Raw genomic sequence first — 17,262 nt, 5'->3', positions numbered from 1 at the left:
CTGGGGGCCCCATGTGTTCCTGGCCCACCCTAGTCCAGGATGACCGCACATTAATTACATCTGTAAAGAGCTTATTTCCAAACAAGGTCACATTCTGAGCCTCCGGGTGGACATGCACTTAGCAGAGAGGGACGCTACTCAATCTATGATTGTATTCAGCTACAAACACTTAACACAGAAATTGCTGTGGCTACAATAGGGCTGTTACTTTCCCTCTTGCTTGAAAACACAGAGAAGACAAGAGAGAGTTTGCTTCTAATCATGTTGTTAATTTCTGGTTAGAAATAAAATTGAGGTTGATAGTCATAAATGTGTTTTGAGGTTTGACTGTCCAAGAAGGAATAGGTCTCTTTAGAGAAGACAATCAGGCATGTCCAGGGGTCCCCAGTGGGGGTCCCCACTAATGCTGGGTATGACAGACCCGCAGCCAAGCCTTCCATTTAAGCTGGGTTTGCCCTGCTCCCAGAGGCATCTATGGGCTCAGCCAATGGGCTGCCAAGGAACCGTTTCCATGGGATGGTGTTGTCTGTGCTGAGTGAAGTGGTGGCCATTGGCTGGCCATTCTAAGAAGAGGGGACATCGCACAATTATCTGTGACTGGCTATGAGGTCCAGTTACAGAGTTTCCGAGAGGCCCTCATGCTCTCTGGGCTTCCCTTGTGGCTCAGCTGGTAAAGAATCTGCCTGCAATGCGGGAGACGTGGGTTTGATCCCTGGGTTGGGAGGATCCCCTGGAGAAGGGAAAGGCTACCCACTCCAGTATTCTAGCCTGGAGAATTCCATGGACTGTATAGTCCATGGGGTCGCAAAGAGTCGGATATAACTGAGCGACTTTCACTTTCACTCATGCTCTGTCCAAAACCCGAACTTTTCCCCAGTCAGCTTTTCTATTTAATGACTCTTCCCTGGGAGAGCTGACACCTTAAGTGATGATCAAATCTTTAAAGGTTCATTTGGAAAAAAACAAAAAGTTTCTAAGGGAAGTTTCTGATAAGAGTTCAGAGAAGAGAGAAAGGAGTGTCTGCTATCTACACTGTGCTGGTGGGACAGGGACTGTCAATGCGTTACCTGCAAAGCAAAGAGCATCATTAGGAGGGACCTGCTAGAGACCCTGTATGCCCCCCTCACCTGGCTGAGTGTGATATAAGTGTTTTTTATTTTCATACAATTGGCCTCAACAAGGCACGCCTTCCTTCAGGGCCCATCTGAAAGGTGATTGTTTTAAAGGTTTGTGAAAAAACGGGCTGTTAAATGCGTGGAGAGAGGGAATTTTCAAAGGTAATTTAATTATGTGCAGTTTTCACCTGAGATGCTCCTCCATTTCAGATAGTGTGATTACATGGTATCATGATTTCTGGTTAATAACTAGATATTTTCTAATCATAGGTAGTTGAGCCTTGAATACATGGGGTAAGGGCTCTGCCTCTTAGTACTTGGTTCTTCCCCAAAAGAGGCAAAAGTGAGGAAAAAAAAGAGGTAATTCATCATTGTATAAAGATTAGAAAATATAACAAAAAGATAAGAGAAAATAAATATTTGTGTTTTCACCCTCTCCTCAGAATAATGACAGTTAATATTTTGATGGGCTTTCCTGGTGGCTCAGATGGTAAAGAATCTGTCTGCAATGCAGGAGACCCAGGTTTGATTCCTGGGTCGGTAAGATCCCCTGGAGAAGTTAATGGTAACCCGCTCCAGTATTCTTGCTTGAAGAATTCCACAGACAGAGGAGCCTGGTGAGTTACAGTCCATGGGATTGCCAAGAGTTGGCCACGACTGAGTGACGAACACAATATTTTGATTATGTTTCCTTACAGTTGCTTTCCTTGTGTGTGTGTGTGTGTGTATGTTAGATTTTGTATAGACATTTAATCATGTTGTTTGTGATGTATTGAGACCCATTTCATTAACTTAGCAAACTACTCTGGACCTCTGTCCACATACACAAGCACAGAACTATTCTAGCCGAGGAAGTGAAGTGAAAGTCGCTCAGTCGTGTCTGACTCTTTGTGACCCCATGGATTAGCCCATGGAATTCTCCAGGCCAGAATACTGGAGTGGATAGCCTTTCCTTTCTCCGGGGGATCTTCCCAACCCAGGGGTCGAACCCAGATCTCCTGCATCGCAGGCAGATTCTTTACCAGTTGAGCCACAAGGGAAGCCCAAGAATACTGGAGTGGGTAGTCTATCCCTTCTCCAGGGGATCGTCCAGACCCAGGAATCGAACTGGGGTCTCCTGCATTGCAGGCAGATTCTTTACCAACTGAGCTATCAGGGAAGCCCGAGGAAGCCTGCCTGCAAAGGATTTTTACGAGCTCACTCTTAGGCAGATGACTGTGGATGCTTTCTCTGGAGGCTGTCATGTGGCTGTAGACCCCTGGAGGGTGTGGTCACAGGAGCTGATGCTCTGGGAGGTGAGACCCAGCCTAGAGGCACCGCCTGGCTACAGGCCTCGGCTGGAAGACCCCATCTGGGAATGAGCCTGCCTTAGTGCAGGTGAAACTTTTCTGATTCCTCTCAACCAGCACCACCTTCATCCACCCCAGGTCAAGAGAATACTTGTCTTGACCCAGAAGGATGCCCACAAATACTTTCCAAATACAGGGTGCTGTTTTAAATCTTTTTTGGTAAAGCCCTTAACTGAGTCAAATGTAAACTCACCCTGCTAAACAGGTATTAAGAGATTATTTAGGGATCTTCTATGTAAACCCTTTGAAATAATGTCACTGGGAACTCACAGGTTTTCTTTGACTCCATCTCAAGCACTGGCAAGGCAGAAGGGTATAAACTCTCGTCTTTCTGTTTGTGAATATTGCCTATTAACCCCCAGAGGTTGTGTGTGAGCTACTGTACTTAACCTAACTCTCCAAAAATAAGGGGCTCATGATTTTCTTTAAATTGGCACTTATACAGTAGAATCTCTCAGATATTAGCACTCACTTGATTGCATTCAGACACCACTTTGGCAAGGGAATGACTACATTAAATTAGCATCAAGCACGATGAATGGTAATTGCAAGACTGTCATTTCCACAAGTGCAAAACTAATGTGTTCTGCAAACCCTTCCCATTGTGTGACACCGGAAAATCATGGAACCCTGTTGTTGCAAGTGGGAGGATGCTCTGCAACAGCAGTGCGAATGTGCTGTGGATCATTCAGCAATGGTGTTCCTTTCCACCTTGGTTGCTGTCTCAGGCTCATCCTTCAAGCCCGGTCTGACCTCATTTATATGCTTACGTGACAGCACTGTCAGAGAGTAGCCTGGATGTACAGAGAGTGTTAGGGAACAATTCCTCCTTCTGTGTGGCATCCTGTATGAATAATGCCAGCATAAACAACCCTCCCTGTATTCATGAGAGTATGAAAAGGCTACTTATGTAAAGCTTCTTATAAAGAGATGCACCAGCCATTTACAGAAAACTTTACCCAAATGCTATACATTCATTTAGAAAGAGAAGAGTGATTTACGAGCATTTCAATTGCAGCTTGAGAAGAGGGTCAGCTCTGCCTCTCCCCAGCCCTCTTGCTTACAAGTGGAAAAGAAGCCACAGGTCAGCTGAGTGAATTTCGTCTGGTTATGCAAGATCACCGGGTGCATCCTGAATGACAACAGCCATATGCACCAGTTTCTTGGAGTCAGCTGACTGGCTTTGCAGAATTTATTAGGCAGGAACACATTGTTAGATGTTACTGCATTATTAGATGCAGTATCTCAGCATTCCTGCACTTTTGTGGGGGCTGAGAACCTGCCACTGAGGTGTCCTATAGAGGAGTGATAAAAAATGATAGTGACAAGAATTGAACAAGGGGCTTTCTTGTGAGTCCAGCTTGAATTCGTTCTCCTAGCAGCTGGGGGAGAAGTGGACATGAAGACCACTGGGCAGCACAGATTGATTCACTGCATGATGTATGGGTCCAGGCGAGTGAGAGGGTCAGGAGGCCCATCACTGACCCCTTTCAACGGCTACTTACTTTATTCCTCATTGTTAAGGCATGACATGGCTATTTGCTCTGTAATGTTCTAGTCACTGCAAAGTTTGCTTGAATTTAGGGGGAAACTCTGCACCACACTCAAAGCTTTTCTCTTCTTAATGAACAACAAAAATGAAGGGTTGTTTTAGGGGGCTTCCTACTTACGATGGGAGAAGAATTCCAAACACTTTACCCTTGGAGTGAAGCACCCTTATGCCAGCTGAAGAGCAATTCAACAGATGATCCGGGCTTCAAAGATATCTAAATGTGGCTCTGGGAACTGGTTCTGACCTACCTTTGTTGCAAAATGTTCCGTCATAGGCTGTGTTGGAGCAGTCGCAGGAATAGCCGTGGTACTTCTCTATGCACGTGCCTCCGTTCTCACAGTTGGCCCCGTAGCTGGTGCAGTGCCCTGAGCAACCGGATTTGAAGCCAGATGTGACCTTGGCTCTCTCTTCCAAGTCCAGTGTCACCCCATTCATCCTCAGGGAGCGGATGCAGCCCAGGAAGCCTTGCTGGCCTCCAGCACCACCTGGGAAGACAGAAGGCATGGAGCTCAGACAGAATCACCCCTGCCACGGCTTCTATTTCATTCCTCATGCCTCGGACCACTGTGGTGGGAGATGAGACTGCCAAGTGCTGCAGGCGCTCTTACTGTCAAGTTGGTCCTGTCTAATAGAAGAGCTTGCAACTTTTCCCCCTTAGGCTATAATGCCTACTTTAAAAAGAGGCTGTCTTGGGAGAAGCAATAAGTTTGCTACAGAACGAAAATGCTTGGAGACACACAAATTTTATAAGCTGTTTTGGAAGTCTAATCTGGTTTCCTTAGGAGAGAAGTTTATAGGAATCTCTAAGTTCTTTGGTTTTTAATCTCACGGCGTTACATTCCACAGCATTATCTACTGGAAGAGATATAAAAAGGCAGAGGGACATGAATATATTAGCATAGTTAACAAGTCAATTAGTCAGAAGAAGTAAATCCATTTGGAATGTGGTTGTAAGTCCTGGTTCCTCTTGTCTCAAGAAAAGCTTCGCTTTGAAATTCATGTTAAGGATTCCCAGAGCTTCTTGTCTGGGGTTGTTGGAAATTGGAATTGATGATTTCACACAGAAGTCAGCTATACCACATTTATTACCAGGTCAGTTTAGATTTTATTGCCTTTGTTTAAATGCCATTTCAAGATACATAACACAAAAAGCAAGTTCACTGTGATTTTCTGAGTAAGTTATGGAGTTAGAGGTTTATGAGCATGAAAATATTAAAATATTCTTAACAAATTTCATAGCAGAATTCATTGGAGAATTGTTAATATATCACAAGTGGGTTGTGTCTATAATAACCTTTGCTATGATTTTTTAAGCAGCTGGTACAATAAAAGAGGAACTCAAATTTATAAATGTGCCTGGGTTTTAGACTAACAGCTCTTCTGGAAATTAAATACAATGATAGTAGTTAAACTTATTAAAAGAAATCTGATGGGGATTTAGGAAAAAAAGACACGGTTAATGAAGTGAAAGTTACTCTTTCATTGAGGGCAATGTAGTAGGTATCCTACCAAGTACCTTACGCATGATGTTCACCTGATTCTCACAATAACCTGGCAAGGTAGGCGTTGTTAGTTCAGTCGCTCAGTTGTGTCCGATTCTTTGTGACCCTATGAACCGCAGCACGCCAGGCCTCCCTGTCCATCACCAACTCCCAGAGTTTACCCACACCCATGTCCATTGAGCCGGTGATGCCATCCAACCATCTCATCCTCTGTCGTCCCCTTCTCCTCCTGCCCTCAATCTTTCCCAGCATCAGGGTCTTTTCCAGTGGGTCAGCTCTTCGTATCAGGTGGCCAAAGTATTGGAGTTTCAGCTTCAGCATCAGTCCTTCCAATGAACACCCAGGACTGATCTCCTTTAGGATGATCTGGTTGGATCTCCTTGCAGTCCAAGGGACTCTCAAGAGTCTTCTCCAGCACCACAGTTCAAAAGCATCAATTCTTCGGTGCTCATCTTTCTTTATAGTCCAGCTCTCACATCCATACATTGTTATCTTGCCCTAATTATTTGGATAACAAAACTGAGGTTTAGAGACATGAAGTCCTGTGCTTAAGGACTCATAACTCTGCAGTGCCAGGGCACTGTCAGCTCTGTTTTATTCTTGAGCTTGTGGTCTTAGACTCTGTTCTGTGATGACTGTCTAATACAGAGGAACTTCAGGGTCTGGGGGCCACAGACATACACGTTCCTGAGGTGTAGATTTGGATGTCTTGAAAGACAGCATGGTCAATAGGATTGGCAGACTTTGGGTAAGGTTGCACACTGGAGATGGATTCTGATCACTTATTCCAGTATATTGAGAAAAAGTGTGCAATTACATGACTCAACAGACAGGCCTTGTGGATCAGAGGCTTCAGTTGCAGAGATGGATTAGCCTTTGTTTATGCCTGTGTATCCTCAGCGGTGAAACAGCAAATGACCTGCGCTACTATCTTTGTAAACCCAAGCCTTGCAGTTCTCTCACTGGGTGGTACTGAGATTTGAGTGATGATTCTCCAGGGATTATTCCTTTTAATAAAATATTTAAATAGAAGAGGATTAATTGAAGGGAGTCCAATGCCCATTTTGATCAGAGCTGTGGGAGAGTAGATGGCAAAAGAAGTTACTAGAAACAGCCACTTTGAAGGATTTCCCATTTTGCAATCTGCCCATCAGAACCTCTGCACACCTCTGGGCTGTGGAGAAGTTGGGCCTTTGCTATGATTTGGAAGGATTTCAATCCATGAGTCACCATTTGTGTGCTAAAATTTCCATTTGCCATCTATCATTTTATCATTTATGGGTTTTGTTCTTGCAATAAGGGTTTTTCCAAAGGGCCTTTTGTTCAATAAACGCCTCATCATTTAAATTTTCATTACTACTCAATTAAGACAATTATATCCTGCCAAAATATGCTGAAAATTTTAAATCTGTGTTTTTAGATGTCTGCCTCTCCTTTCCCCTGGTTACAAATATAATAGTTTTCAATTGTGGAAACCATAAACACACTGATAAGCAAAACGAAAAAGAGAATCTGTAATGCTACTCAGATAGAATTACTTTCATTCTTAGCAAATAGCTTTTCCCTCTTTTATCTATGAACACACCTATGTGTAAAAAATAAAACAAACTAGCAGGGTGTGCACATTGCTTTGAAATTTGCTTTTCTCATTTAACATATCATAAAACACTTCCCCAGCAATAAATATTCAAATAGAACATCTTGTTTAACATCTGCACAGCAGCCCATCCTGCAAAACACTGTAAGTTATTTTGTCATTCCCCTACCTTTGGGCTTTAAGCAGCTATTCCAATTTCCACCATATATGATACTGTAATAAACAGCCTTGTAAAAACCTTTACATGCTGTCCAGTTTTTCCTTAGAATTAATTCTCAGAAGTGTAATTGCTGGGTACAAGGGAATATACATGTTAAAGTCATTTACAATATATTTCCCTCTTAGAAGACTTTATCAGTTTGTATTATATTTCAGCAGTACGGTATCAGACTCCTGTCTTCTCCACAACAATTCTAATACTAGGCAGAATCTTTTTGAATTTATAGGCTGGAGGGCGGGGAAAGAGTTCATTCTTTTAATTTGCATTGCTTCAATACTGTGAGTTGAATAATTCTTTTCCTCATTCCTATTTTTTGGTTTCTTCATGACCTTTGTTTTTTGGGGGGAAGTGGAGAAGGGAATAGCAACCCACTCCAGTCTTCTTGCCTGGAGAATCCTATGGACAGAGGAGCCTGGTGGGCTACAGTCCATGGGGTCGCAAAGAATCAGACGTGACTGAGCGGCTGACACTGCACTACAGAAGAAGATACCTTTCATATTGATTGATAACAATATTTGGGGCTTAAATTTTTTGTCATAAATTTGGCAACTGCATCCTTCCAGTTTGCGGCTGTTAACTTGTACATAATGTTTCTTTTTCCCTACAAAAGGTTTTGATATTTATGTAGTCACATCTATCTATATATCTATCTTATTTTTGCCTTTGATATTAGGCTTATAACTTTTTCTAATCCAAAATAATAAATTTTTCAAGTATATTTTCTTCTAGAACTTTTATGATTTTACTTCTTTTAACATTTCATTCTTTAATCTATCTGGGATGTATATTAATTTTGAAATAATTCATATTTAAGGGTGTCAGCAATTGTTGAGAGTTTGAAGAGACTTGTTAAAAGACTCTAAATGACAATCTGATAAAAATGGAGACTTAGAAAGTTTCAGTTGTCAGAGAAAGCACATATAGATTAAGTCATACTTTAATTGCATCAAAACAACATGTTTCATTACGGACACAAACAAACTCATTCAGTAACAGGATTTAGCCTCTTTGGTTCATTCTGGACCTGTTCTTTCTGAGTTCTTACACCCGCCAGTCTTTCTTCCTGCCTTCGTGTTTGTGTGTCTCTCTCCCTATTGACCGCTGACTGTTTTCGGTCAGCTCTGTGGCTTCAATCAAATTGTGGCATCCCTCTCTCAGCACCAATCTTTCCTCTCCATAAAGGAGGCTGCACTGGATGTCTCTGGTCCTTCCAGCTCTGAATTACTCTGGTCCATGATGTACAATCTCTCCCTGTAGGCTTGTGTATCTCCGTCTCTACATTTCAGCAAATTACTCTCAATTTCTCCTAAATTTCTTTTTGCTTCCTTTTCCCTCTTTGCACTGCTGCCTGACCTTCCCCCCCTTCTTTCCTTAATTGACCATAACATACGGCTATAGTCTAATTTGTATTTGTTGCATTTATTAAATAGTTTTATACTATTTTCTTAATTTATAAAGAAGGCAAGTGGAATGCCATTTCCCTCTCTATAAAGGAAAACCAAATAACTTACATTCTTTTTTTAGATGGTCCCTGATTTATGAAATGGGTCAGTGAGCTGGAAAGTACTTTTACTGACCTAGTCGATATGAAGAAAAATCTTTTGTTCTGAAAACGGTCATTAAGTATTATGCAAAAGATGCTAATGCACTAGAACCAGTGATAATTATTTGAGTTCAAGTTGTGTGCTCCATAGAAATCTGTCTTGGTGACAAATGTCATAAGTTTAAATTGTAGGTCTGCAAGCAAAAATGCTACTTAACCTTTGTTAATTAGAAAATCAACACATTGTCATTGAAGAGAGCCCCCTGCCACGTGAGGGCCTCATGCACATTAGTCAGACCTCTGATAATTACCCAAGGGGAGATGTGGGTTTAATTTGTAAATCATTTTTTCATGTGAAATGCTATTCAAGTATTGCAATTAAAGATTAATTATGAAAATGCTGTAACTACCCATAATGAATAATACAGTCATCAAAGGTACAGAAGATTGGGGCAAAATAATCAGGTATTAAATTAAACATAAAGGGTGAAGCTAATGATCAGGAGGAATTCTAAAAAACACTGTCCTCAAACTAGGAGCTTAATAGTTTTCTAAGGAGTTAAGTTGGGTTCCAGAGCACCTGTGCCCAGAGAGACAGGTCAGTCACTCGCCATAGAAGGAAACTTCACTGAAGCTCACACATGCAGAATCTAATTTATCTGCTCAATAAGTATTACTTTTATGGCTCCTAAGCCTCATCTAGGTGTTTAGAAGGTACTGTGACACAAAACACACAAAAATCTTTGCCCTTGCAGAGCTTACATTCTTGCTGAGGGAAAAGGAAATTTAACAAAAAGCTCAGTAAGTTATCCTGTGTCTGAAGTCAGTGTGGATTAAGTGGGATCTGGAATGGGGTGGGGGGGACCCCTAGTTTATTTACTTGTTTTTATTTTTTGGCTGTGCCATGTGGCATGTGGGATCTTTGTTCCCAGACCAGGGATGGGAGGGATGGAAGGGTGGAGTCTTTACTGGACCACCAAGGAAGTCCCAGGAGATGCCTGTTTTAAATAGAGCCCCTAGGGCACATCCCACTGAGAAACCGACAGAAAGAGTATCCAAGGGCATACCCCTGCGAAGACAGAGGTAAGGGGGCACTTCCCTGCAGGCAGGGGGAGGGTGGTGAGGGCAGGGAAGTGAGACAGGAACTGCCAGGAGAAGCAAAGCCACCAGCTCACGTGTTCAGGCACTGGGAGGAGGAATTCTCCGCTGGTCCAGTGGTTGAGAATCTCCCTGTCAATGTAGGGGACAGGGTTCAGTTCCTGGTCGGGGAAGATCCCAGAGCAGTGAGGCAACTTAGCCCACGTGCCACAACTACTGAACCCACACTCTGGAGACCGTGCTCCACAGCAAGAGAAGCCACCGCTGTGAGAAGCCTGCGCACCGCCACGAAGAGTGGCCCCCACTCACTGCAACTAGAGAAGGCCCACCTGCAGCGATGAAGACCCAGCACAGCCAAAAAACACATTAAAAATAGATAAAAACAAAAAGACAGAGGAGACATTCTTGTTGCCCACAGGTTGATACAAACGTAATCGCGATCCTACTGTGGTGTGAGGCGCAATGTGACCTAGGAGGAGAGCATGCACTCTGCTCACAAAGATCGACGTCTGGCTGCCGGCTCTGGGGCTCCCTGCTCCACCTTCCGAGCTCCTCTTTGAGCCTGAGTTTCCTTGTGGATGAAACTGACAAACATATACGCCTCGCACGCATGCTGCATGCTAAGTCGCTTCAGTCAGGTCTGACTGTGCGACCCCCTGGACTGTAGCCCATCAGGCTCCTCTGTCCATGGGATTTTCCAGGCACAAATACTGGAGTGGGTTGCCATGCCCTCCTCCAGAGGATCTTGCTAATCCAGGGGCTGAATACATGTCTCATGTCTCCTGCATTGGCAGGAAGATTCTTTACCACTAGCACCACCGGGGAAGCCAGGGTCATATTAATAACAGTAATAAGAATACCCGCCTCTGTACTAATGCTCAGTTAACGGTAGATGTTTATTATTATTCCTATTATTCAGTATAGACAAAATTCTATAGAAGCACAGAGTTGGAAATTAAATACGGCTAAGATCAGTACACAAATCTGATATGAGAGGCATCATGAGTGTTTTCAGTTCAGTTGCTCAGTTGTGTCTGACTCTTTGTGACCCCATGAGTGTTTTGTCACCCCAAAATTCCTATGTTGAAGCCCTAATCCCCACCGTGACTATATTTGGAGGTCGGACCTTTAAAGAGGTAACTAAGTGAGGACATGAGGGTGGTCCCTAATTTACTCTGAGGGGTGTCGCTTGTCAGGGGAGGAAGAGGTGCCAGGATGAGGCACACAGAAAGTGGGCATGGGACGATACAGGTGAGCTAACTCTGTGACGTCATGGACTGTAGCCCACCAGGCCCCTCTGTCCGTGGGATTTCCCAGGCAAGAGTCCTGGAGTGGGCTGCCATTTCCGTTTCCAGGGCATCTTCCTGACTCAGGAGTTGAACTCAGGTCTGCTGTATTGGCAGGCAGATTCTTTACCACTGTATCACCCGAGCTGGCATAGAGGCACTGAAGGCACAACTGGCTGGTATAAAACACTGGTAAGAAACAGCCGAGATTCCTGTGTCCAGGTGACCAACCCAGACGCTGGCTCTTCTCCACTGCTGTCAGACCTGGCCATGCGGGTTAGGGGGCAAAAGCAGCTCTGTGCTTGGTGCTTGGACAGGCTGGGCCCCCAGAGGGACTGATGCTGCTCTGACTGTGTTTCCTGTTTTCCATGTTAGCATTGTCTCTTAGGTCTTGACTGTCAACTCGAACATGGAAAAAATCTTGTAGTGTCAGTACAGACGTGTTAAGTAAAATCAGCTATCTGGTTAAGCTGAGGACCTCAGAATGGCCCAGATTCTTTAGTAGTGGAGGGACTTCAAGGATGGGGGCTTATATTACTCAGCGTAGAGCTGCGTGATTGACAAGTACTGATCAGGGATGCCTCTGTCGGTTGGATATTGGAGGGCATACATGAAAACCTTTATCCATACTCTAGAGGGGGCTTTGGAGGATTGCTTCTTCAGATAATGCTCCTGAGTTCTCATTTGTAACATTATTCAATAGGATGGATCTTTTTAAAGTTCATTATCACTGCATGAATTTCCTATGTCTTCTGAGTGGAGGGCATGCAAAATAGGTGAATCCAAAGTATATAAACTAGAAGAAAACTTCAAAATCGAGATGGAGAAGATAACCGGGTTTCTGGGAGCAGAGGGCACTCATATGTGCCTGAATGTGAATTGTTCTCTGATGGGGATGGTGCTAAGTGGTCCTAATTCATTCCAGAGTCCATGGTGGCAGGGCAAGCACACTAAAGTATTAGCTATTTAAAAAACTAATATTAATTGAATGCTAGCTTCTCCAGGTACTGCTTCAAACTTTACATTTTTGTGTTCATTCTCAAAGACAATATTATCATTTTTATTTTACAGGTAAGGAAACTGAGACCAAGAGAACGGAGTTGCCCAGAGTTACACAGATGTAAGAGATGTGGGTTTGATCCCTGGGTCAAGGAGCGCATGGCAACCCACTCCAGTATTCTTGCCTGGAAAATCCCCATGGACAGAAGAGCCTAGTAGGTTACAATCCACAGAGTTGCAAAGAGTCAGACAGGACTGAACTGATTTAGCATGCACGCAAGCACACAGATAGTAAGAGGCCATAGTTCACCCCTGGGCTTTCTAGCTATTTAAGTCAGCACTCTTTTAAAAATAAATTTTTTAAAAAATTTTGAGTATAGTTGATTTCCAATGCTGTGTTGGTTTGTGGTGTCCATATATGTATATGTACAACTGATCCATATATACACTCTTTTTTAGATTCTTTTCCCATATAGGTCACTACAGAGTATTGAGTAGAGTTCCCTGGGTAAGTCAGTGCTCTTGCAATGCTGTAGCTACATCTTGATTTTGGGCTTGCATCATATGAGACTCTTCTCCAGCTTTTTAACAAGTTTCTAGGCTGTCCTGTGGTTAGGTATGGGGAATGCTAACAAAATGATTACTATCTGAGATAAATTATCCACCCCTCGGCAGAGTACTATCCTGGGATGGCAGAAGCTTGAAGGGGAATGTAACACTCAGAGTTCAGAATCAGAAATTTGGACATGTGGATGCTCAACCTGGTTTCTAGGTCACAAAGAGGAGATGCTTGCTTCTTGCTATCCTTGAAGTCATATGTATATTTTCTTGTCACATGAAGCAAAAGCTTCATACTTCATTTTCAAAGTCAGAGCAGTGATGACCTCTGGCTCCTGATGGGGGGAAGTTGGTTATTTCTCTATGCTTGGTCTGACGGGTCTTATGATTCCAAGTCCCTCAAGGAAGTGGGGGCAGACAGAGGGTCTGGTGATAAACCTCCGGATCCCAGCAGGATCTATATTTTAAATTATTAATAGTTACTTCAGTAAACTTCAATACAAAGCCAAATTTCAAATACACTAGCTTACAACTCTGTCTAAACATTTCTTTTACAAATATCTTCCCAGGTGGCACTAGTGGTAAAGAACATGCCTGCCAATGCAGGAGACATGAGGTATGCATTCGATCCCTGGGTCGGGAAGATACCCTGGAAAAGGGCATGGCAACCCACTCCAGTATTCTTGCCTGGAGAATCTCATGGACAGAGGAGCCTGGTGGGCTACAGTCCATGGGGTCACAAAGAGTCAGAGAGGACTGAAGCAATAGCATGCAGGTAGGCTCATATGATGTGTCCTGCAGGAGTTCTGCTCATCTTTGGAGCAAAATTAGCATCTTCTTTCTGTTGCTCTTATGTCCTGTGTTCTCTCTCTCTCTCACACACACAGTCAAGAATCAGAGCTGTTTCATCTGCAGCCAAGAATCAGAGCAACAAGCTCACTTTCTCTCACGCTCAGGCTCCAAGCAAGCATTTGCAGACCTCAGTCCCAGATACAGGCTGGATTTATGGATCTGGGAGGGGTCAGCACAGCTTTCATCACCAACCTCCCAGGCTGCATGAGCTCCCAAGGTGGGAGGCAGCAGAAAAAGAAGCCGGGGTTGGGATGGAGTGGGAGAGGAGCTGGGAGCTGGAGAAGCTGAGGACAGAACCACGGGTGTTCTGAGGTCAGGGCTGCCCGGAAGGCGTGCTTATGCGTCTTAAATGATACCTGAGGCCAAGGAGGAGAGGAAAATGGGAAAGGCCTATTTGATTGGGTTATTTTTGAGACCTTTCTGTCAACAGCTCAGTTGGTAAAGAATCCACCTGGTCACTATTAGTGAGGGAACGGGTGGTGAGAGAATGGGTTCAGCAGGTGGAGATCCAGCACTGGCTTAAGGGTTAGCCGCAGCACACTGTGGGGGAGCCCCTCTGAAGTGGGGTGAGGGGATGTGAGGGAGGCGCGGAGGTGGGGACAGGAGGGGCTGGGACAGGGAGGCGCGGCAGCTCCACATCCCAAGGTGGGCGTTTCCTCCCACCCTCAACTCTGCACGAGAAGCCCAGCTCAGGCCCGTGCGTGAGCTTCTCCCCGAGGGCGACGACAGCAGAAGAGTCACTCGGTAATCTCGGCGGGACATACGTGAGCTGACCGGACCCCTGAGGAGGGCAAACACTATGCAGAGTGGACAACTGCACGAGCTGTGTTGGGACAGGCAGCTAACAGACAGCTAACCCAGCAGACGGCGTCATCGTCGCACTGATGGCGTCATCGTCACACTGATGTCATCATCGTCGCACTGACGTCGTCATCATCGTCGCACTGACGTCGTCATCGTCGTCTTCACACTGACGTGATGCGGCTGTAAGTGAGCGTCAGGATTCCTTCAGGATGGAGACACGGGCGATGACAGAGGTTCACTAAGGAGAACTGGCTGGGGTTACTGAGAATGAAAGACCTGTAACTGTCAAACAACAGAATAGACAGAGCAGAAGAACGCTTTAGTGGGTTGGGATCCTGGGTCAGCAGTCCTCCTCAAGGTCGACGGTAAAGGACAAGGAGAGTGAAAGAACTGAAGAAAAGTTATGGAGGGTGGACACTGAAGTGTCAGTATTTACACGACAATAAGCTCAGAGGAAGAGAAAAGAACGACACAAGACGGAACTATGTGAAGGAATAAGGGGCCAGAATTTTCTAGAATAAACAATATTAGACCAGAATGATGGAGCCCATGAAGTGATGAATGGAGTAGGTAAGAAAAAAATCTCTTCCACCTACACCTACAGCTGTAGTTCTTACTTAATTAGAGGCCCACCACTCCAGTTGTTCATAAAATGAGTCAGAAGGCTTGAGAACACAGATGGGAAAAGGCTTACAGGATCATTTTTCACTAACCTCTAAAAGAAATTCAGCATTTGCTTCAATTAGAAATGTAGGAAAAATCACAGTAGCATTAGCCACTTTTGTATCACTATTTTTAACCAAAAAATCATAGATTTTCTATGTTGTAGATTTTTGGAAATATCATAATCATAAAGACCATGATGAATTTGAATTTATGAGTTATCAGCAGTTATAAGACCTGCTTCTACATCCTATTATTTAAAATACTGGTAATAAGCAAACATATTATTGTAAAATGAATGTGCTGTTTTAAATGTTTTGATAAGTGTATTGGTTTCTTTTATAATTCTGTGACTTTTATTCATAGAAAACATTTTCTTGGGAAGAGAGACATAGATGGTACCAAACTGCCCCCAAAAGCTTAAGAACTGATGCGTTATAATGAAGTTAAGACGTAGTAAAGGAAAAGAATGCAACTTACATCTAATTTCTCAGTAGCAACACTGCCTATGAAAGACAATGGACTACTCTTCTCACAGTGTTGATTTAAATAGACATTCACAAGTATATGCGACTCTGAAGGACTCATCTATGAAGTTTTAGAAAAAAATTGCTCTTGAGTAAAAGAGAAAATAAATCCAAGAGTAGATAAGTGTGGGAAATAAGAGTAAGTGAAAAGAAAACCGCAAATATTAACGTTTTCTCATAAGCAGTTAAAATAAGCATATTCATCAGATTCTGCAATTAAAACCATAGACAATGTCAACATAGCAAGTAGTGAGGTGGCAAAGGAGGTCAGAAGGTTCTTGGTCTCATTCAGAATAGACACATCAATTTGGTTTTGTAGATGATAGAGAAAAAAAACATAAGCATGAGTCTTAAGAAGTTAGGCATAGCTCCCAGAGGAGTGAAAGTAGAACATACAACTTTTAAATCAGTAGAATAATATTCAGTTGAACCAGTGAAGGGTTTCCCTGATAGCTCAGTTGGTAAAAAACTCTGCCTGCAACGCAGGAGACCTGGGTTCGATCCCTGGGTTGGGAAGATCCCCTGGAGAAGGGAAAGGCTACCTACTCCAGTGTTCTGGCCTGGAGAATTCCAAGGACTGTATATCCATGGGGTTGCAAAGGGTCGAACAAAACTGAGCGACTTTCACTTCACTAACCAGTGAAAGGTAATAGATTGTGGGGTGGGTGAGCAAACAAAGAAAACATTGTGAATTGAAAATGCAGGGTAAGGTGGCAGAAAGCATACCCTGATATAACAGTAGTTACAATAAATGAATAAAAAGACAGAGATTCTCAGATTTATAAAAGATTCAGCATTATACTATCTAAGATACACATTTAAGTAAAAGGATTCCAACACCCATATAAAAACACCAGGCAATATTAACAACAAGAAGAATTGCACAGTAGCTTTAAGAGTAGAAATAAAATTGTGTGATGAAAAACATCAGAAGGAATAAAGATGGAAATTACATACCTGTAAAAGGAACAATAAATCAAAAGGATTATGAACAGAATAGTCTCAAAGAATACAGAGCTATTAATACCAGTGGTAGTTTGACGTTTACACTCAGAATGTGATCAGACAAGCAGTACTTAGAGAAATTAAGTATGTACATACCCTATGTCTCAGTAATTCTCCTGGGCATACACAGATGCATGTTTGTTCACATGAGAAAACCTCATATACAGGTAACAGGGGGATATGCACAACTAGATTTGCTGAATAGTTATTTGTGGAAGCAAAGAGTTCAGGAAACAAGTATTCATCACTATGGGATGGGATAAAGAAAGAGTGGATATACACATTGTGGGGCTTCCCTGGTGGCTCAGAAGGTACAGAATCTGCCTGCAGTGTGGGAGACCTGGGTTCAATCCCTGAGTTGGGAAGATCCCCTGAAGAAGGGCATGGCAACCCACTCCAATGTTCTTGCCTGGAGAATCCCACGGGCAGAGGACCCTAGTGGCTACAGTCCATAGGGTTGCAATGAGTTGGATACAACTGAAGCGACTTAGCATGCACGCATGCCTTTACATTAAAATATCTTTTCTGAATTGGACCATTCCAACCGCTATGAGAAAACTGGAATGAAAGACCTCAGAATCCTTGACCAAAG

General features: G+C 43.3%; 1 protein-coding gene across 1 annotated transcript in view; it reads right to left on the bottom strand.

Moving 5' to 3' along the window:
- The window catches only part of CNTNAP2 (contactin associated protein 2), a 1,655,962-nt gene that overhangs the window by 232,873 nt on the left and 1,405,827 nt on the right, over positions 1-17,262 (bottom strand). Inside the window, exon 18 of the mRNA XM_055420199.2 lies at positions 4,265-4,501. Within this exon, the coding sequence (XP_055276174.2) occupies positions 4,265-4,501 (237 nt within the window). The remainder of the gene's footprint in view (positions 1-4,264; positions 4,502-17,262) is intronic.

Source organism: Moschus berezovskii, chromosome 3 (assembly GCF_049115385.1).
Source record: "Moschus berezovskii isolate FMDL1 chromosome 3, NW_MosBer_1.0, whole genome shotgun sequence".
In the NCBI taxonomy this organism is placed as follows: domain Eukaryota; kingdom Metazoa; phylum Chordata; class Mammalia; order Artiodactyla; family Moschidae; genus Moschus; species Moschus berezovskii.
Note: the sequence above shows the minus strand (reverse complement) of the source record. Positions and strands in the feature narration are given on the sequence as shown.